The sequence below is a fragment of the Equus quagga genome, chromosome 18 (assembly GCF_021613505.1).
Source record: "Equus quagga isolate Etosha38 chromosome 18, UCLA_HA_Equagga_1.0, whole genome shotgun sequence".
Classification (NCBI taxonomy): domain Eukaryota; kingdom Metazoa; phylum Chordata; class Mammalia; order Perissodactyla; family Equidae; genus Equus; species Equus quagga.
In genome coordinates, this window is record NC_060284.1 from 6,913,902 (window position 1) to 6,934,866 (window position 20,965).

The following is a 20,965-nucleotide window of genomic DNA, read 5'->3' on the forward strand; positions in this document are numbered from 1 at the left end:
AAGTTAAGTAATTTGTCTGTGGTTACATAGTAAAAAGCACAGGAGGATTCAAATCTGACTTCAGAGTTCACATTATTAAAGCGTTACACCATGTATTTTGTAATCTCAATCACATGCACACTAATGCAGATGAAAGTTTACAATGTCTATAATATTTATATATTTAATTTCAATAAATACGAAAACAAAATTAAATTGTTACAAAACCCACATAATTTTTATCTCAATATGCAACAGAATTCACATTATTACACACTGTTAAACAGGAAAAGTTTTAGCATACAAATACCTTGGAAAGAATTCTAATTTGGTCCAATAATTTTATAGCTAAGGTTTCTGGGCAAAAGATACAGTTATCGTTTTCTCTCCAAATTTTTAATAAAAAATAGTAATTTCAAATGGAATGCTGTCATTTTATAGTAGGACATTACACTGAGAAATCAGAACAGTCACTGAACAATAAATGTCTATTACATCCTAGGCATTATGTGTATCTTTACACTTAAGGAATGAATATTAAACAATCTTGGAGTAAAATATGCAAGAAAAACTGTGTCAAGTTTGTACTCAATCAAGCAGAAATTTGGATAACCTTGTATTAAGATGAGAGGCATTTACACTTGGCATTTTCATACAATGAAAGAATAAAGCCAGTGTGCCACCAGGTACTTAAATGTAGTAAATGTTTATAAAAAGTGTTTAGGGCACTGATTCTCAAAGCTGGCTGAATACTGGAGTCACCTAGAGAGTTTCAAAAATACTGACGCCTATATATCATCCCTTACAATTTGGATTTAATCGGTCTACGGTAGTGCCTGAGCATGTATTGTTTTAAGACTCTCCAGGTGTTTCCAATATGCAGCAGTTTGGAAAACACCAGCTTAGAGAACTGTTCCATCATCAGAGGTCAGTCTTCAGCTGAAGGAATCCCCATGACTTGATTGAGGGGGTATATGGTTATTTTAAGTATCTGATAGGTATACCTCCCTTGCCTGGAAAATAAATACTTTAAGGGAAGAGATTTTCTGTTTTATTCATCATTGTTTCTCCCCATCTGGAATAATGAAAGACACACAGTAGTTGCTAAATAAATATCTTTTGAAAGAGTACATGATTGCCTTACACGTCTTTTGTATCTCTATCTTCTAGTAGATTCATGAACATAAGAATGTAAAAGATCTATTTTAAAAAAGAATAACTGAAGTAATTGGGATAAAGTTTTAAGGCAAACCAAAGTCTTACATATACATATTGCAAAAACACATACATATATAAATATCAAAAGTAGAAAGAGAATATACAAGAGTGCAACATTTAGCAGTAGAGAAGTAACTCACTGAGTCTTCAAATATTCTTCACATTCTTAAATTTAGAAACAAAAGTAACCCTAAACAACTATTTCTTTAGCTAATATTCATAAGCACACGTGCAGATAAGTTGTCTTCTTGTAAAGACAGAATTACAGCTTAATCTTGATGAATATTTATGTCAGTTTTCAAAATTCAAGTAAATAAAATTTTAGCACACACCATGATAGCTTTTCCAGATGTTGTGAAACAAGATTGTTTCTGGTTAAAATATCTCATATCATCTATTGTTATTTGCTCTCAGCTGAGATCCACTAGTTTCTTAGTCTCATGTTGATTAAAAACTATTTTGGCACCTCCTTGCATGTGTTTTATTTAGAAAAACCTTATTAATAAATAGACTTCCTTCTTAGTGGCTGGATTCTTAGATATGGCTTCATTCACCAAAGTTCCACAAGTATTATATAATTTTTAATTCAGTTAGTATCTTAGACTACGAAACTTTGGTTTTCTTAAAATTAGCATTGGTTGCTTGATTGTAGGTTTGTCACCAAAAAGTGCTGCTTCACTCTCCGTGGTTGGAAATCTCTTCTGATATATCAAGGGATATTCCTTCTGAAACTTAAAAACGAGGTGAGCAGTTAGAAGGTATTTAACATTACTATCCTAGTGGAAACCAATGTTCAACATTATATAGGAATTCAGTGCCTGCCTTTCTCAAAGAGGTATTACAGAAATGCATGTCCTTTCACTTCACCCTTGCTCCTCCTTCTGCTCTCATTTGTAAAAGGTGAGATTTCTTAGATCCCAGTTAGCACTAACATTCTAGGATTCTCTTCTGATGCTAACTCTCCCCCTAAATTCCAGATCTTCTTCCTTCCCATTGGTAAAGCCAATGACGGTCACAGGGATCTAGTATATTTCGTATTCTTTTTGAGTGTCTCAGATCTGGAATTGGACTCGTCAGAATCATGTTCTACTGGATTTTGATGTAGAGCTAAAATCCTCAATGGTATCAATGAGTCACTACAGTCATGTGTTATAATCCAAGTTTTGCAGTTGTTTTCCCAGGCTAATCCAACGTGTAAATACAAACCACCAGATGTAAAGGAGAGTACCTATTATTATTATATAATTTCAGGATAAAGAGTAAAGCCAGGCAGGTAAGGTAGTCATACATAGCCCATGTATCCAATATTTAAAATCCAAAATATTAAAATGGGAAATTAAATTCCAAGTGCTATGAAGCAACGATCAGCAACAGCATATTAGAAAATATTTACACAATTGAGAACTTGCTCGTTCCCTTACCTGTTTTAGTTTTTTCCTTTTCTCCTTTAGAGGCAAACTCTTGTTTTTAATAATATTCTCTAAAAGTTCTGCAAGTGCAGCTTGAGAGGTAGAAACTTTCTGTTCATCAAACTCCTGAGCACTAATCTGCTTACAGTATGAGTATGTTGGCAAAGGAACCATCAGTCCCTCTCCGGGGTTTTTAATCTGCAGTGAACGAAATGATACAGTCCAAGTCTATTAATTCTGGTCACGTTCCTATTTGGTAAAGCGTTGTTTGATGTGAGTTAGTACCTATTATTCAACACTTTAAGAAAACTATATCATGCAGCAGAGTGGTGATAAGTCAGTAGGATGTAAGTCTCAGCTCCACAACCCGCTGGCTTTGTAACCCTCAGCAAGTTATTGAACTTCTCTTGGTCTGTTTCCTCATCTGTAAAATGGGGATTACATGAGATAATGTATATAAAGTGATTAGCACTCAATAAGTATTTAATAAAGTTAGCTTTCATCATTGTTACCATTAACCATGGGTTTTATTCTTTTAACTACAAAACAGTAACAATTGAAGCGATATTTTAATTCATCTTAAAACATCAATGTTCTGACATAGTAATAGTTAAAGTATTCATCTACTGTTTGTGAGAAGTAGGGGCATGAGCAGAGCCCATAACGTCTGTTGATAAGAAAAGAAATTGTAGGGGATAGTTATAAGTCAGGGAAATATTAGAACGGCCTGCATAGGAAGAAACATGAATATTGTGCTGGGCAGCCAAAGACTAAATATGAAAGACAACTGTTAGTTTTCGCTGCTCAGTACTCCTTCTCTCCTTCTTGTAACAGTTCCTTTCCATTCTACCTCCATTCTCCTCACCTTTTCTGAAGAACAGATTCTCCTCTAATCTATGTAAAGCCAATCAGAGTATGGCCCTCTCTCCAACCCACTCACCCTCAAACCCACAAAGAATGTGTATTTAGCCTAGATTCGGCCAATCAGAGTCCATACCAAGAACATTCCAGATTGGTGGTGGAGGGATGGCTCTTTTTCCCTTTGGATTCTAAGTCTGTGACTCAAGGGCTTTAATCAGTCATGTTCCCCATCCTGTGAAGGAGCCATTTGTCAAATACAGGACCAAAATGAAAATAAGAGACAGGTGGATGGAAACAGTCCCATTGCTATTTGTGTCCCCAGATTCTGTCTACACTCCTGACTTTTAGAGGTTATTTATGTGAGCTGATAAAGTCTCCCTCATTGATTAGACTAGTTTGAGATGAATTTGCTACTTGCAATTTACTAATGCAGAGAATTTTAAGACTTGCAATACATACATGGCCCTTTTTTAAGTAGTCAAGATGTTTCTCCACTGCAGTCTGTAAGTAAGAGGGTACTTGAAGAATTTCCTGATGATGATCCATTAAGAAAGAAACCAATCTTGCAGCAAGAAGCTCATCAAGATCCACTTCTTCAGCACAGCACAGCACACACCGAGAAAAAGTGTGTATCATCTAGAAATATATTAAAAGATATGACTTTAAAAACCTAAAGTTTTATATAAATTAGACTATCAGTAATTTCTGGGTAGAACTATGCTGAAGTATTCAGATAAAGTGATTAGCAGACTTCATCTTAAAAATGAGGACAATAATTTATTACATTAGAAAGGTGAGAATGTCTATTATTGTTTTAAAAGTACTTATTAAGTATTTCCTTAATATAAATGCAAAGGATTATAAAAGGTTTAGCTTCTTCCTTAATTTTGCCACAATTTTATCAGTAAACACCATAAGTTCCATTAATACCATATAGATATGTTGCTTAAAGAATGCCATAGAACAATGACTTACTACATTAAATTAATCCCACAAAAACACCAGAATATATAATCTAAGCATTAGTGGTTACAAGGTTGGCACCATTTATCTTTGGAAACTCTGCAAAATAGTTTTTAATGCTTACCTCATCAATTTTTAAAAGCAATTAACACATCTGTTTTTCAATTCCCTCATGAGGAGTCTTCAAATCCTGGGCCTCTCGTTCATATCCATATAACCCACTCAGTATAAGACCCACACACCTCATTCTAAAGCAATTAAAATATCGGAATTCTATTTTAAGTATTTTGCACATAATAGATGATGAGCATATTTACTGAACTGAAATATTTTTGGTTTTATTTCTACGTGTCAGGCAGGTTTTCCTATCTTGTTCCAAGGCTCAGCCCTCAGCTGTTTGATTCTTTCTCAGCTTTGTAGAGCTCATTTACTCACAGCTTCAACTCCCACCTCTCTAAACAGCTTGCCTCCTGCCCTGAACTTTCCTCACTGGGCTCACATTTCCTACATTCTGTTGGATAAATTTCATTTGGATGTCCTATAACCTTAAACTCAAAAGTATAAAACCAAAATTATCTCCTTCTCACTCACGTCTCTCAAAATATCTTCCCCTAAAAACTCCTCCATGCTTTTGAAGGATGCCACAAGTACTCGAGGACAATCCTTCCTCTTTGTGTTAGGTCTGTCATTGCTCAAGACTGTCCTGATGAGTGGAAGAACAGAGCTTAGCTCCAGGTTCCTCGCCATGGAACCTCCTGTAAACTGGAGCTGCACCCTGAGGAAGGGCAGCTCAACAACAAAGGGAGCGAGATCAGAGTTACTATTTTGAGAGTTCACTTCCAATCCATGTCTGCACATAAATGTCTCCACCCTCACCCTCTAAGGGAGTCCGAGACCGCCCACAGCAGTTTCTCCAACTTCCTGCCCATGACGGCGTGCTATCCTAATTCACATACCTCATCAAATACAACTTTCCCGCTAACACAATCTCTGAAACACTTTGCCTCACTGTACATGGGTGTCTATTCTGTGCTTCAGAGTTATAGTGCCCTTCAGCTTTCACCAGGGCCTCCATCTCCTTTTCCTTCCCCAGCAGACAGAATGGGCACAAGGCAATATAACGTGGTCCGACGGTCTGGGTCAATCATTGCGAAGTGATATAGGACGAGCCAAAAGGCAAAGTCCTCAGACGAGATAAAGATCAGAATGTGAAAGTATAACAGACTGAGCACAGAGGATTGACACACCAGCATTCTGATGCTAGGGAAGATCAGACTTTTAAGAGCCTTTCTAACGTAAGAATCTATGATTTCAAGACTACAACATCAAGACTAGTACTTTTAGAAAGTGGTTTTCTTTGTTTGGTTTATGAACCAGGGCTTATTCTTTCCTTAAGAAATCAACTTACCAGGGATCTTGTACCCATTGCATCATGAAGTTGGGGCATATCGACATTTTGACTCATTCGAGAAATCATGCGCATTAACAGTTGAAGCTTTCTACGGTTTGGTGGGGGAAGTAACAGACAACATAACTGTAGTGCGTCGATGGCAACCCGCTCTAAATGAGGCTGCAGCAGACCTAGAAGGCAAAGTCACCCCCCGAAAAAGTCATCAATGACACTAGTTGCTTTCATACTACCAGCATATATAGTTACATAAAGAAGGCAAAATAATATTTTAGTATTTAATTTCTTTTAACTATTCCTAGAAATTTCCACATTCCTCAAAAGCATGGAAAGATTTTCATTATTTTCTCCATAACCTATTAGAATATTAAAATCCCTCACTTATTACAAATAAAGTGACTCAGAATAAGTGAAATTGAAGGGAAAGAAAATAAGTGATTTAGGTAAGTAGAATAAATCTTGGTTATGACATGACAAGAGTCTTTTACAATAAGAAACTTTCCTTTTGGAGGGAAAAATAAAGCAATTTCAGAGAAGAATAGACAGGTAAGCCAAACACAGTTAGTAAACACTAAAAGTTAATATTCATGCATTCCAAGCATCAACCTTACTTTGTGTGCCAGTCAACAGAGAAGAAGCTGGAGGTAAAGAATTGGCTGAGAGTTCTACTGTACTTTTGCAGAGTCTTTTATTGATTGTGGCTCTAGACTCTCCGAGTTCACCTTCCACAGCTGTGTGCACACTTGTGCTGCCTTGTCCAAGATTTGGTTTCACGACAATTTCAGCCACTGGCATATTGATATAACTATTCCTTCTTGTACTACTTCTTAAAAGCAAACTCTGAGATCTACAAAGCTGTTTTGATTTGCATTTCCCATTATATAACTCCTCTTGGTCTTGAACAGTCAAAGTAGAGGTTCTCTTAAAACCAACAGAGAGTGGCTTCTGACTACTTTCCTCTGAGTGAAGATTCATTAAGGATTCCTGTTTTGTCTTAGACACTAAAAACTGTTTACTATTTTGTCCTTCTACGTTCAGAACAGACTGATGGAAGATACTGGAGACCTCTCTACTTGAACTCCCTGGTAAATCTACTATTCCTTCTAAAGAACAGCACCTCGGTTTGATGCTAGAGGACAGAACATGCATACTACTTAAGCCTATTAAATTACGACAACTTCCTCCCACTATGTCATTAGCACTGGCTCTTCTGTTTTTTAAATTAATTAGCTGCATTTTCTTAGCACATTTTTCGTGAAATCCTTGATCACTTATCCGCAGTCTCTCAGTGGTATCTGATTCTTCTTTGTTTTTGTCTTTATGAAGCAGACTGAGAAGAAGACACTCAGTTGATTTGAAGGAATTCAAACTGTTTAAGTGAAGGATTTTTGCAGACTGTGGATCATCTTGGATTTTATGTATCCCACTGGGTCTATCTGAAACTGTGACGTAGCCACAAACAACTACCAGGAAATGAAACAAAAATTAAGATGCAACTGTATGACGGTGGACAAAAATAAAACAAAAACAACAAACGGTAAAGTTAAAAAAATAAAGCATCAATATAGTATATATTGTTAGTATAGCAACAAATACGAGTTGCTTAATTCAGAAGCCACTTAAATAGGACACATGCGACATTCGGTTACAAAGTGCAAGACTGACTAGAGCTTTTCCAACCTGTGATATAAATAACTTTACAATTTATTTCACCAATCTACTTAAATGGATTGCGTCAAATACCTTAAAAAATCTCTGCTCTCAGTCTACAAGTATTAGAAAGCTCTTAATTATTAGACAACTGTAGAATAAGAAAACATGTATTTGTTTTTTGTCTCTGGTACCTGGTACAGAGCTCCCAAGACCCTCAGAATTTCCAGAGTGACAGGAGTCTTTCCTTATTCATAAAGAGCCCAGCTGAGCACATCTGAGTTTATGCTAGTGAGGTGACTTAGGGCTGGCCCCGCCTGGAACAGAAGGTTGGAACTTTCGGCCCTACCTCGGACCTCCCTGCAGGGGAGGGGGACTGGAGATTGAGTTCGATTACCAATGATTTAATCAATCACACCTGTGCAATGAGACCTCAGCTAATACTCTGAAACAACAAAGCTAAGGGACCTCCGGGCTGGTGAACACACAGATGTGCTTGGGGGGTGGCACTCCTGGAGAGGGCTTGCGAGCTCTGCACAACTCTGACCCCATACCTCACCCTACATACCTCTTCCATCTGTCTATTCCTGACTTGTATCCTTTATAACAAACTGGTAATCACTATGGAAAGCACTTTTCCAGAGTTCTGTGAGTCGTTGTAGTGTATTATGAAACCTGAGGGGGTCATGGGAAGCCCTGAACTGGTAGATAGCCGGGCAGAAGTGTGAGCGAGTGAGCCTGGGGCTGTCAGCTGCAGCTGGGGTCTGCAGTGAGGCCGTCTTAGGAACTGGGCCCTAAAGCTGTGGAGTCTGCACTAACTCCGGGTAGTCAGTATTCGAATCAAAGGACTCTGTCCTTAACCTGTGGGGTCTGAGCTAACTTTGGGTAGTGTCAGAAATGGACTGTAGGACACACAATTGGTGTAGAGAACTGGTGTTGGAATGATCTATTTGAATTACTGGAAAGCAACACAACAGCAACTGGAGTAGTCCCAATTTTAAAATAATTTATAGCCTGCGCCCTTCATATTTACCTATACTTTCAGATCTTTTAAATTGTGGGAGACTTGCAAACTTTAATAAAATGAATCTAAATAATAAGTAAAAATCCATACATACCCAAAATATTCACAAATAATTCATAATATTCAAAGGTGAGCAGAGGTTCAGGGAGATCGAGAAAATAATCTGCAATTGTCCTGAATACATCTCGTTCAAATCCAACATAAGTTGGATTATTCATATCATTACTTCTTGGCCCTAAGAAGTAGAAGGCAAAAAAAGAAAAAAATTAAAACAGGCAAAATATATTTTATTTTAAATATACTTATAAAAAGTGTTAAACCTAGGAGCTGGCCTAGTGGCATGCTGGTTAAGTTCATGCACGTTCCGCTTTGGCAGCCCAGGGTTTGCGGGTTCAGATCCCAGGTGCAAACCCACACACTGCCCATCAAGCCACGCTGTGACAGCAACCCACACACAAAATAGAGGAAGATTAGTACAGATGTTAGCTCAGGGACAATCTTTCTCAAGCAAAAAGAGGAAGACTGGCAACAGACATTAACTCAGGGCTAATCTTCCTCACGTTCCCCAAAATAAAAAAAGTATAAAACCTGTATTTCAAAAAGGAGCTATGTTTAATGACAAATTTTGTCACAATTCAAAATTTAAATTTAAAGTATTATGTACATTTCATTCCCTCTCATTATCTTTTCAAAATCACTGTAAGCAACTGCTAGTATTTTAATATTTATATCTCTGAAAAATTGTATCTAAAGCAAACTTTGAAATATATTTTAAAAGCATCAGGGAAGTTTACTTTAATGGGATTTGATCACAATTCATTTTATAAAGTGAAGACTGTTTGGATAATGCAAATAATTCTTCCAAATTGTCTTTTGTAAATTTACATTTTCTTTTCTTTTCTTTTTTTTTTTTTGAGGAAGATTAGCCCTGAGTTAACATCTGCTGCCAATCCTCCTCTTGTTGCTGAGGAAGACTGGCCTTGAGCTAACATCTGTGCCATCTTCCTCTACTTTACATGTAGGACGCCTGCCACAGCATGGCTTGATAAGCGGAGACATGTCCGCACCTGGGATCCTGAACCAGTGAACCCCAGGCCGCTAAAGCGGAATGTGTGAATTTAACGGCTGTGCCACTGGTCTGGCCTCTTGTAAATTTCCATTTTTATGAATAAATTTGGCCTGACATGAAGTATCTCCTTAATGACTTTAAATAATATCTCTACATTGCTGTTTCATTAGCTTAACATTATTGAAATAATCACACCCACTCATTAGTGTTTTCCTCAGAAATAAGATCTGATCTCCCATTACAGATGAGGAAACTGAAGTCCAGGGTAACTTGTTCAAGATGAAAGAGTCACTGGTGGCAAAGCTAGAATTAGAATTTAGAGCAGCGGAAAGTGAGAGCCAGACCCAGGACCTTAAGGTCCAACACCATTTAAACTGTGACCCATGGACTACATAACGAGAATCATCCAATGTGACTACTCAAAGTGTAAGTTCCTCTATATGGAGCAGAATCTTTGGGGGTGGAGCTAGGAACTAATGACCTCGAAATGTTTGCTTCTGTCTCACTAATTTAGAGTTTCCCAACTCTGCTCTGGGAATCTTTGCTATAAGAATCTTCTGAGGCATGATTAAAAGGGAAAAAAAAAGATTCCCGATCCATTGAATCAACCGAATCAGAATCTTTTGCAAGTCTCCCTAGTGACAGTCACAGGCATTCACATTTGAGTCACTATGCTATCTTTCAAGTTAAAATCTTTCTCTTCCCAAACCTCAAACTTCTGTATGGCCACACAAGCATGAGCACATACACCGAAAAAGGATTAAAGAAAACAAATCACACAATATTTAATACCTTGAAGGCTAATATGGGTTTTACGCAGAGCAAAATAGACACTTTTCTAAGGAGGACGTAAAAAATACTTTCAACAGGTAGAATAAAAGATTTGAGAATCATTAGAAAGTTTTCTAAGACAGAAAGTACTTTACTGAGATGAGAAGCACAGACCTTAGAGAACCTAGGTTTGAATACACAGCTCCTTATGTACTAGCAGAAGACTTTCTAAGCCTTAGTTTTCTCTTCCAGAAGAAAACTGGGAATAGTATACTGATCACTGATTCCTATGTCACAGGATTACTGCGGGGGATTAAATAAGTTAAGTAAAAGTCTTCATACTGACTGTCTAGATACATTGTTGTTAAAATGGAATCCAGTAAGTTATATCTTTGGTATCATTTAGGTATGACATGGACTGGGAAGAAAAAAGTCCCTAAAGATAGGGCGCCAGTGAAACGCCTGGAAGTATGCTAATGTGAGTTGCTAACGATGAGCCAAGGTATGAGAGAAGGGCAGTCAGGTCAGGGGAGGGTAGGAAGAGAAACTCAAAAATCTTAAGTTATGATCAAGATCTTTACCTCCATTTGATAAATAACATCTTTCTGCAACTTATTTACTTTATTGCTATTTATTCTGTTATTTTGTCATATTGACACCCAGTGGACAACAAGGGAATATATACTTATCCTAAACATTAATAAAATACTAAATTTATAAAAACTAAAAAAAAACTTTTGTAACAAAATTATTAAAATATATTTTAACTTTTGATGATTTAGAAGCACAATTCTGCACATTTTTAAAATTGATTTTGAAAGCAATTAGGGTTTTGTACTTGAATCAGGGTCTTAATTTACGAAAATCATTGTCACTGAACACTATGGAAAAAGCTTGAAGAATGAAATGCTAAAAACAATGATGTGCTGACTGGTGACAGAACGCTTTTTTCATAAAGTCCCATTAACCATCTTACGTAGTAGGAGCACGTCATGAAGCTCCTGAACACTGAGGCCGTGCAAGGGGCAAGAGGCCGAAGCGGGCTTTGGGAGACTTTGTTTCTCATTGAAGCCTCCCGCGTACAAGCTACTTTACTGACGAGCTGCTATTTGAACTCTCCGGGCCTCACGAGGCAACTGACGCAGATCATACCTAAAACCTCCTTGAGACCCTCTAGCCTATGGTTTTATGATTTAGGAGAACTGAGCCATAAAAGATGGGCTTGACTTGTAAAATCACCGTCTGCACTGGAAAGGTTAAGGGCTCTCTAACACACTCCACACACAAAGGAATGCGATCAGTGCCACTAGACTGTCCTGTAAACATCAAGAGCAATGAAACACTTCATCAGGGCCTTTACAAACTATTTAAGAAATTCCCTTGGTTCTTCTTAAATACTATCAATATAAAACACACATACATACATCAAGAGCAATGAAACACTTCATCAGGGCCTTTACAAACTATTTAAGAAATTCCCTTGGTTCTTGTTAAATACTATCAATATAAAACATACATACATTTTTGTTTGTTTAACTTACAATTTGCTAGGCACTTCATGGCAGATAACACCCAGTGAGGAAGGTCAGCTGTACAAAAAAACATGTTTACATTGTTTAACAGATCACACAATTTTTGATAGTATATTTAAAACTTCACACATATATAATTATATATACACATACATATATTCATGGATGTGTGTGTACATATAATTATAGATGTATATATATATGTATTACCAGGATTAAAAGTTATTCTATGTTTAATAAGACATAGGGCCAAGAAAATATATTAAACACAAGTTTAAAAAGTTATAGAGATCTTGAGTTTGACTCCTTCCACGATACATAAAACAATGAGCTACCCCAAATCAAGAATTAATCATTTTGGGAGAGGTTTGGAAATAAATTAACATTCATCTTTATCCAGCACCACCATCTTTCCTTTACCTCATTTCTGTTCTGACCACAGCCACGCTATGTGAATATTACTGATTGCAGTGAGACCTACGACTGAAACAAGCTACTTCCCAATATTAGGGCCATTTCACAGCAAGGTTTGCTTAAAATCTTTCACGTGCCACTGAAGTATGCTGCATAAAATCTAGTAGTGTTTTGACACAAACGCAAAAACCACACATACAGTTGACTTGAAAAGGTTACGGGTATAAAAAACAGGAAGCTTGGATGAGAGCCTATACTGTTAAGTACATCATTTTAGGTAATGAAAGATGGGACTGGTCCAAAGCCACACGCATGTACGACATAACTCAAGTTTTGACATTTACTTTTTATTCCTACAATTTAAATCTCAAAGTTCTTGCTGACAGAAAGAAACTCAAAGTAACACATGGCAGTTAATCCTATGGACACCTACTGATGATAAAAAAAAATGAGTAAACATTTTGAGTAGGTTTATTGAAACATTTCTTGTAATCTAGGTTCTCTAATGCATCTGTCTTGAATTATTTCCCTGATTTCCCTATCTTATATTATCTGAAATCAATACATTATAGAAACATATTTAACACAAAGCCAGTGATCTTTAGAATACTGGTCTTGAAAGTTTGGGCTTAATTTCTTGTGTGTGACTTCAGTTCTGCATGTCTTGACCTCTAAATTTGGATGTAACTACTCAGCTAGGCTCCCTGGACCGTCCCCCTCTTGCTCCTCACTAATCTTTAGTATAAGGCCTGGCACATTGTAGGCCTCAACAAAATCTGGTTAATCAATTATATTGCATACTTTTTGGATGTTTAACCCTGCCATTTTTAAAAAATCACATATGAATTAACCTTAGGAGCTAAAATAATAGGAATAATATTCACTTAAAAATTATTCCACTGTGATTACTAAAGCACCTAGGATATCGCAATAGTCTCCCTGATGCTCTTTCCATTATTCTACTTTCTACATTTTGCCTCTCTGCATCGCCACTATAGCTGCAACCTCTGTTAGCAAGTTTAAAAAGATTCTAACTTTTTATGGATACCAACCTGACTTGTCCTGCAGCAGAACTATCCCATGTTTACTGGTGCTGGTCATGTTGTGCATCACATATTGGGGAACCACTTGTTCTGGATTTATGACTTCTTCTAAGGATGACACACCTAAAATGGTTTGCAGGCTAAATAGAAGAAAGAATAAAACATTTTTTCTCTATAAAATAAGTGGAATAGAATATAAATATAAAAGAATATGACTGGCAAACAAAGTTGTCAGAATATTTGTTTTTCTTAAGCCAAACTTCTAAGGCTTATATTTCAGTGTCCACTTTCAAATATATTTATCTTAATAACCTTCAAAGGATTCTAATATTCACTCAACTATAGCTACAACTTTGATTCAAAGAAAAAGCAATCATCCTGCAGACCTTCTATTCCTACTGTACTAGAACTGTAGCAAGAGCATTTATTCAGAAATACATACAGGTTCAAGTCTAAGCTTTGAGAACTGATCAGTTCTCTTCCATTTCTTGACGAAAACGTCAAAATTAACATTCCCAACAACTCAGAACTTGGTTTTAGCTTACTGGCTCAGAAAAATATATCTCCAAACTTCTTCAACATCTTCCTGGCTTATTTCTCTATTACCAAATGAGTTTTCTTGATCTTCATTGACTATTTCACAGTTCATTTTCTCTGTATTTTCCTGAAAAAGAATTACTTTGGTTTAATACGTTCCACTCAAATTAGGGAAATACTGAACTGACACCACTCCTAATATTTAGTAATTCTATGGTATCAGTCCATCGTGGGGCTGTAAGGTAAGTGCCGCCTGAAGAAATACTGTAACACATGGTAATAAAGCTTCGGTTTGCGGCTGCCCTGCTCACCCTCAAATCAATTTAAAACAAAACATGCTAAAATTATACAAATACCGTTTCAAGTATGTTTCACTACCATTTTTATTATTGTTTCTCTGAGTTCCAAACAAATATACACATATATTTTTAGAATATAACGTAGGTTAAGATATTTCAGTACCGGTCTCAAATATTAAAGAATCACTTACTTTTAATGATTCTATTATTAAGCATGTGATAACTATACTTAAGCTAGGGATTAGTAAAAAGGACATTTTACCTGAGAGAAATATAATCCATGCTTCTTAGGAGTTCTACGAGACAAGTTTCGTAATTTAAAAATACTATCTTTATCTTTGGAAAAGTTCTCTATGCTGTTTTTTCTCAATTCTGGATGCCTTCGTGGAAGAGTTTTAAGCGGAGAATTTGCTGGAAATCTGGTTTAAGAATAATATGCAATTAAATAATGTGAGATCAGAAACAAACTTTTAGTGCCTATTTATCTTAAAAATCACACAAAACCCCAGATTTATTTACATTATTTTATGAAAATTCTCTATATATTGATTTTCTCATTAAATCTTTAAAAAACATTTTAATAATTTCCTGCTTTTTTTAGTATACTGTGCATATTTTAACTGTATTTCTGGATAAATCAGGGTTATTATTAGGATAAACTCTGTCGGAGAGCTATGCTTACATACAAAATGGTTCTAGAATGTTACATTTTCTAAATTTGTTTGATACATTATCTAATTTGTATATGTTTTCTGCCCTTTGTTTGACTGTGCTTGTTCTAATTTCCAGAACTTGGTCTCTGTTGCTCCTTTTGATTATAATGCTTTTTCCTCCCTTCATTTTAATATAAATTATTTCAAAGAAACAAAAAAAGTACAGAAAATAATATAAAACAACATTCATGTATGTAACCATCAACCAATGCAATTGTTAATACTTTACCAAAGACTTCATTATCTTTTTAAAATTTATTTGGTGAGGAAGAGTGGCCCTGAGCTAACATCTGTTGCCAATCTTCCTCTTTTTGCTTGAGGAAGCTTGCCACTGAGCTAACATCTGTGCCAAACTTCCTCTATTTAATAATGTGGGATGCGACCATAGCATGGCTTGGTGAGTAGTGTGTAGGTCCACACCCTGGATCCAAACCTGCGAACCCCAAGCGGCTGAAGCAGAGTGTGCGAACTTAACCACTACGCCACTGGGCCACCCCCCTCCCTTTTTTTAAAAAATGAAAGAAATTCTTTGCTTATTCTCTTTCTTTCTCTCTTCCTAAGGGAAATCATTAACCTATAGGTAGTGTATTTCCCACTTGTTCATGTCCTTATACTTTTAATAAATATACATAAACAATATATGGTTTGCTGTTTTTTCACTCTGTGGTATCTTTTATCATACATTAAATTTATGCGAAGTTTTTGAGTTACCTCAGAAGTTCTTTCTTATTCCACTATCCTAAAAATATTTTCTTATATTCACTCGTAAGGGTTTTATTTTCATATTTAGGTGTTTAATCCATGTATAACTTATACCAAGTTCCCATATAGGTATGAGCTTATTTTCTCAGTACTTAATTGTTTTAATTTAAGCCCAGATATCAGGTAAGGCAATTCTCCCTTCCTGGTTCTTCAAAACCGCCTTGGACCTTTACATTACCAAATGAACTTTAGAATCTGTTTATCAGATTCTACCAAAATTTATAGGGGTTTTAAATGAAAATGCACTGAATTTATAAATTAATTTGGGGAGAAGTGACTTATTCACGATACCAAGTCTTCTGATTCATCAACAGGATATCCTTCTCCACTTACTACCTTCAATACAATTTTATAGTTTTCTCCAGTAAAGTCTTACACATTTTGGTAAGCTTTATTTTTCAGTACTTTATAGTTTTGTTACCGCTGTGAAAGACTAGAGGCAGAAGAGCTGTGCAGAATTCCAGGTAAGAGAATAAGAGCCCAACAAAAAGAACATTCACAGTGGAGGGAGAAGTGGACAGATCAGAGAGCTACTGAGGCAGGAGAGAGACAGTTTGATGATTACAGCATAATTATGGGGAGAACACGGGGAGGGGACTGACGCAACTCCAGGGAAGACAGTACCGTTCGTTCAGATATGGACACAAGAAGACAAAATCTTGGTTGAACAGGTGATAGTGATTTTCCGTGTTATATTTGAAATGCCTGTTTAATAGGTAAAATACGGTTCTAAAGCTCAGGAGAGAGATTTGGGTTGGAGGGCTGTAAGTCATAAGAAAAGCAGGTAAAGACCTGGCATGAGAGACCCAGGCAGAGAGGTGGAGGGAAGACAAGTTTAGGAGCTTGAGGACCAGCAACAGAAAACGTAGGAGCAGCAGCAAAGGGGCTCACAAAGGTGACTGAGAAGTGACTGAGAGGAAACATCTGCAGAGTGTTACACAAATTAAGTATTCATATGCTGCTTATTGCGGTTTACTTGTATGACATAAATCATCTTTGATACAAAGGCAAGAATCAACTTCTAAGACATTGCATTTGAAAAGTACTAATTTTGTAGAGAAAGAAAAGCATGGATGTTAGAATCCAAAGACCTAGTTTAATGGATGTATAACAAAGAACCCTGAGAACATGAGAGAAAAAGCAACTGTGCTGGCCTGAGGGAGTCAGAGGCTCCAGGGAGGAGCCACAACAGAGCTGACACGAGAAGCAATGTATTTACCAGTCTGACAAACGTGCCCAGTGTTTCAAGGTGGAAGAACGTATCTCTGGCAGAGGTAACAAGATTTACTGAAGCATGGGCTCAGCTTTCTCATCTGTAGAAAGGAAGTAATCCCTACCCTGCTTAGCTATTTTAGGGATTAATAAATATTCTCTTTAATCTCTGGTATATTTCTTCTGTTATTTATTACATAGTTACTATTATTGATCTCATCCCATATATTCTTAGAATATATAAGATTATATGTTACTTGAAGGCAAGGACCTGTGAAAATTTATCTTGTAAATCTTGAGTCTGTGAAACTAAAGGTTAATAATGATCTGTCCTCGCAACACTTTAGAGCTCTCAGAATATACAGAAGTGATAATACCTCACTCTTTTCTCCCAATTCTTTATTTTATTATACATACTATCTAACATTTAAAAGTTTGAATTGTGCAATTAACTTTAACTTCTAAATGGTTTTAATTGGACTAAGAGCAATAAGTTTTCTAAAGAAAACATTGTTTCTCCTGAAGAAGCTGCTATTTTATTTAGCAAAAGTATAACAGACGGGGAGTTAAACTTTCTTGTTAAGTGTCAGTTTTGCAGTTATTTATCAGTTCAGTACCTGAATAGCTGACTGTTGTCATCAAGATTTTCTGATCCCCATCTGCCTTTGATGTCTTCAATTACATGATTCTTAAGAAATTTCCTCAACAGTTGGAGAGTCTGTTGTCTTGTAACTTCAGGACCAAAATTGTTATTATTTCTTAACAGGTCATAAAGCCAATCCACCGCTTCTCCTGCTGTAAAACAATTGCCATATTTTTTAAAGTGCTGCCTGTGTTTTCTTAGAGGCATCCCTGCTCGAAAAGATGTGGTAACTTCATTCCACTGCAAAAAGAAGGAAAATAGTAAAAAAAAAAAAAAATAAACAAAAATGAAACCTCTTACTGATTTGAAACAAATTAGACAAAGGAATTCTTTCATTCACGTCTGACTACATCATGAATTTTATATCTCATACTGATTTCTTTTTAATTCTATGTAATATTTTTATGTAACAGTTTTTGGCTAAAAGCACTTCATTGTCTGGTTGGCTCATTTAGGAAACTGAGGAACACTGAAGAACTGCAGTGAACACGAACCTGCCTCCTAGTCCTCAACAGAGAAAGCATTTATTCTTGTGTTTTCTCTTTTCCCTTAACTAATATTAATAATATGCTGGCAGCACTTCTGTCAGACGCAGTGCTTTACATTCATTATGTCGCTTTCTCACCATTGTATGAACAGTTACTCTGATTATCCCATTCTCAGATAGGGAACATGAGTGAAGCACAGACAGGTTTAATGCTTTGACCAAGGCCACACAGCTGAGAGATGAACCCAGGCCTTCAAACCCAGCCGACTGACTTTGGAACTGCTAACTGCCAGGCTGGCCAAACAAAACTCACAGCTCACAGTGGTTTTACTGGCGAAAGACCTTTAATATGAAAATTGCTTATCTATTTACTGTAGGATCAGTACTGTGAAGATTCCAACAGTGAACACAGAACAGATGGGGTAAATTAAGTGAGCTTTAACTCCATTGTGTGTTTAATGACCCCGTGTTATAACTACATTTAAAAAAGACACTCATATTTTCCAAATGGTCCTCAATTCATGCAAACTTTAAGGTTTTGCCAGCTCTAACAGTGGAGCACAAAGATGGTGGTGGTGTAGAAGAAAGACATCACTTTTAAATGGAAAAATCCTGCATGAGGTGGAGCTATCTGACTTGTAAGCCCAGCTATGCCATACTAACTCTATAATCACTTCTCCAACCTAGGTGGCCCCAATATCACAACTCAGACCTTAAGGGCTGAAAACACTATAACTGTAATCTTGTCTTCCCACACCTCCCCACTTGACACTTTTATTTATTCAATAAACTTATACTGAGCTGCAACGTATCCACAGGATGGGCTGTTTATTATTCTATGAATCACAGTACCCTTTCACATGCAGATCCTCCTGGGAAATCCCTTAAGGCGGGCATGCATTAGTAGCCCCACTCTACCAATGTGGAAACTGAGGCTCACGGAAGTTAAGTGACTCTCCTAATGTCACGAAACCAGCGGCACTGAATCCTCTTGGCATGAAGATCCAAATGCGCAGGACACTGCGCACAAGGACACGTCCAGGGACCGCACGTGATCCCTGATGGGTATCTCAACATGCTGGGTTCGGTTTTGAAATAGGCAGCAGTACCCAGGGCTACTGGGTCGGTACATCCCGCATGCAACTCTACGGACCCAGCAAAACGAAGCTGTCACATCGGGCTGCCCCCGATCTGACCCCATCGAGCACTAGGACTCGGTCTCGGTTCGTCCCGAATCCTGATGAGGGCAGAGAATCAGGCGTGGGGGCGGCCACCGTGGGAGGATTCTGACGACCCGGGGACGCCGCCGCCGGGGCCCGGGCTCGCCCCGCAGGAGCACGGCCCGCAGGGCGCGGAGACCAGGCCCGGACCCCCGAGGCGGAGCGGCGCGTGCGGCGAGGGCTCCGCGCGCCCAGGGGTCCCCGCACCGGCCTCCGGGGCGGACGAGGGCTCCGCGCCCGGCCCTCCGTCAAGGGAAGCCCCCACGTCCTCACGGGGAGCTGGCCGGCCGTCTTACCAGCTTGGTGGCCCGGTAAGGGCCGGGGGGCACGCTCCGACTCTCCATCCCGCCCCGGGCCGGAGGTCCGTCAGCGCCCGGCGCCGAGCATGGCGGCGGACGGCGGTCCAGGGCCGGGCGACCCGCGGCAGCCGGCGCGGCACAACCGTCGGCCCCGCCGCCGATTCGAAAACCCAGAGCGCCGCGCTGATTGGCCGCCCGCCGGGCCACGTGACGCCCGCCGGCGGGGGCGGGCCCCGCTGGTGGGCGTGGGCTCCGGCGGGTTTCTCCAAGCTGCTTCCACGCTTCCGGGGTCGTGGGAACCGGTGAGAGAGGTTAAGGCCCAGGCAGGGCTGTTGGGAGTTCAGCCTTTGGTGAAATTTGGGAATGTGAAATTTGAAAAGAAAAAACCCCCAAGCCCCACGCCTGTCCTGCCTGGCGCTGCAGCATCTCCAGCACTGCTTAGCTTGTAAAGCAAAGCATCCCTAGAGGGTAGCTTTCGCCTGACAAACTACTTGCTTTTGCTTCCCCGAAGCTTCCTGGGGCTACGTGGCAGGGCTGCCACCCTCGTGCACCTGAGCAGGTGCCATGATTCCGTGCTTCCCAGTGCAAAAATGAAGGTTAAACCCTCAATTCGGCAGTAAGAAGGAGCATAAGGGGACTTCCGTAAGTACACACAATGAGGAGCTTGGGAAAGGTTCTGTAAAACCTGCCCAATTGCTTCCCTTAAATTCTAATACCATATCTTTATGAGTCCTGTTAAATATATTTGAATCATGATCATTGACTTGAAAATTCGAGGAGATTTTAGAAAGTCTGCAAGACACCTCGCTTCTCAGATGACAAAAGACTAAGTTCTGAGAGTTGAAGAGCTTCCCCTAAAGTGTGAGATCCGGTTGGCAGAACTCAGACTTCGTACTTTTAATAGACGCTCTATCACCAGTCTGAAATAATTTGATACTGGGCATCCCTTGTATAGCAGACTGAGAGTTACCTGAGTGCTTTAAAGCTGTGAAAGAATTGATTTGGAAATTAAAAAGCAATTTGAAAGGATAGGACTTAGTAGACAGGAGAGGTAAGGGAAAAACGTTCTAGGGAGGAGTAGTATCATGGTCTCCAGAGTTTACCTTAGCAGAACTTCAGATAATTTAGATGGAAATACGTCAGTTTTCCGAATAGGACCAGTGGATAGGAATTTTCAAAAAGCACTTGGTAAATGGGAATAATCAACTCAGTTTTGCGTTTGTGTTAAGGAAGAGTAGAGAGAGAGATGCTACAAAATAGTGTGAACCGTTTTTATCTGGCTGTTTATGACACATTGTCTTAGAGTTCTTTTCTCTTTTCTTTTACCTGTTTCCCTTCAGAATGAAACGGAGATGAGACTGTTGAAGGCAAAATTTATTTTGCATTTTTGCCCAGCTCCCTAGTTGAAAATGATCTCATATGTGGCCTTTGATATGAGTGGCCAGAGCATAT

At 38.3% G+C, this 20,965-nt stretch overlaps 1 protein-coding gene across 3 annotated transcripts; it reads right to left on the reverse strand.

The window, feature by feature from the left end:
- Window positions 1-201: 201 nt before the first annotated feature.
- On the reverse strand, window positions 202-19,563 carry DEPDC1 (DEP domain containing 1). 3 transcript variants are annotated; one of them, XM_046645570.1, is made up of 12 exons: window positions 19,511-19,563; window positions 17,482-17,747; window positions 14,440-14,596; window positions 13,887-14,005; window positions 13,351-13,481; window positions 11,894-11,941; window positions 8,607-8,747; window positions 6,450-7,301; window positions 5,839-6,011; window positions 3,927-4,103; window positions 2,619-2,804; window positions 202-1,928 (listed from the first exon to the last, which is right to left on the reverse strand). In XM_046645570.1, the coding sequence occupies exons 1-12, from the start codon at window positions 19,556-19,558 to the stop codon at window positions 1,788-1,790; spliced, it is 2,439 nt and encodes an 812-aa protein (XP_046501526.1). In that variant the 5' UTR covers window positions 19,559-19,563; the 3' UTR covers window positions 202-1,787. The 3 variants fall into 3 exon arrangements, 2 of the variants coding, with proteins under 2 accessions (XP_046501526.1, XP_046501528.1); XR_006886034.1 differs by lacking the exon at window positions 202-1,928 and adding an exon at window positions 2,892-3,030 and having other exon boundaries at window positions 2,760-2,804; XM_046645572.1 differs by lacking the exon at window positions 6,450-7,301.
- Window positions 19,564-20,965: the final 1,402 nt, after the last annotated feature.

Bases quoted from the DNA above. Each gene is read 5' to 3' on its own strand.
- DEPDC1 (XM_046645570.1), bottom strand. From the start codon at position 19,558: ATGGAGAGTCGGAGCGTGCCCCCCGGCCCTTACCGGGCCACCAAGCTG. The intron at 11,942-13,350 runs GTTGGTATCCAT...TTTTTTGTACAG, and splicing joins TCTGCTGCAGGACAAGTCAG to CTGACCTTCCTCACTGGGTG. The intron at 4,104-5,838 runs GTAAGTTGATTT...ATATATTTCTAG, and splicing joins CAATGGGTACAAGATCCCTG to ATGATACACACTTTTTCTCG.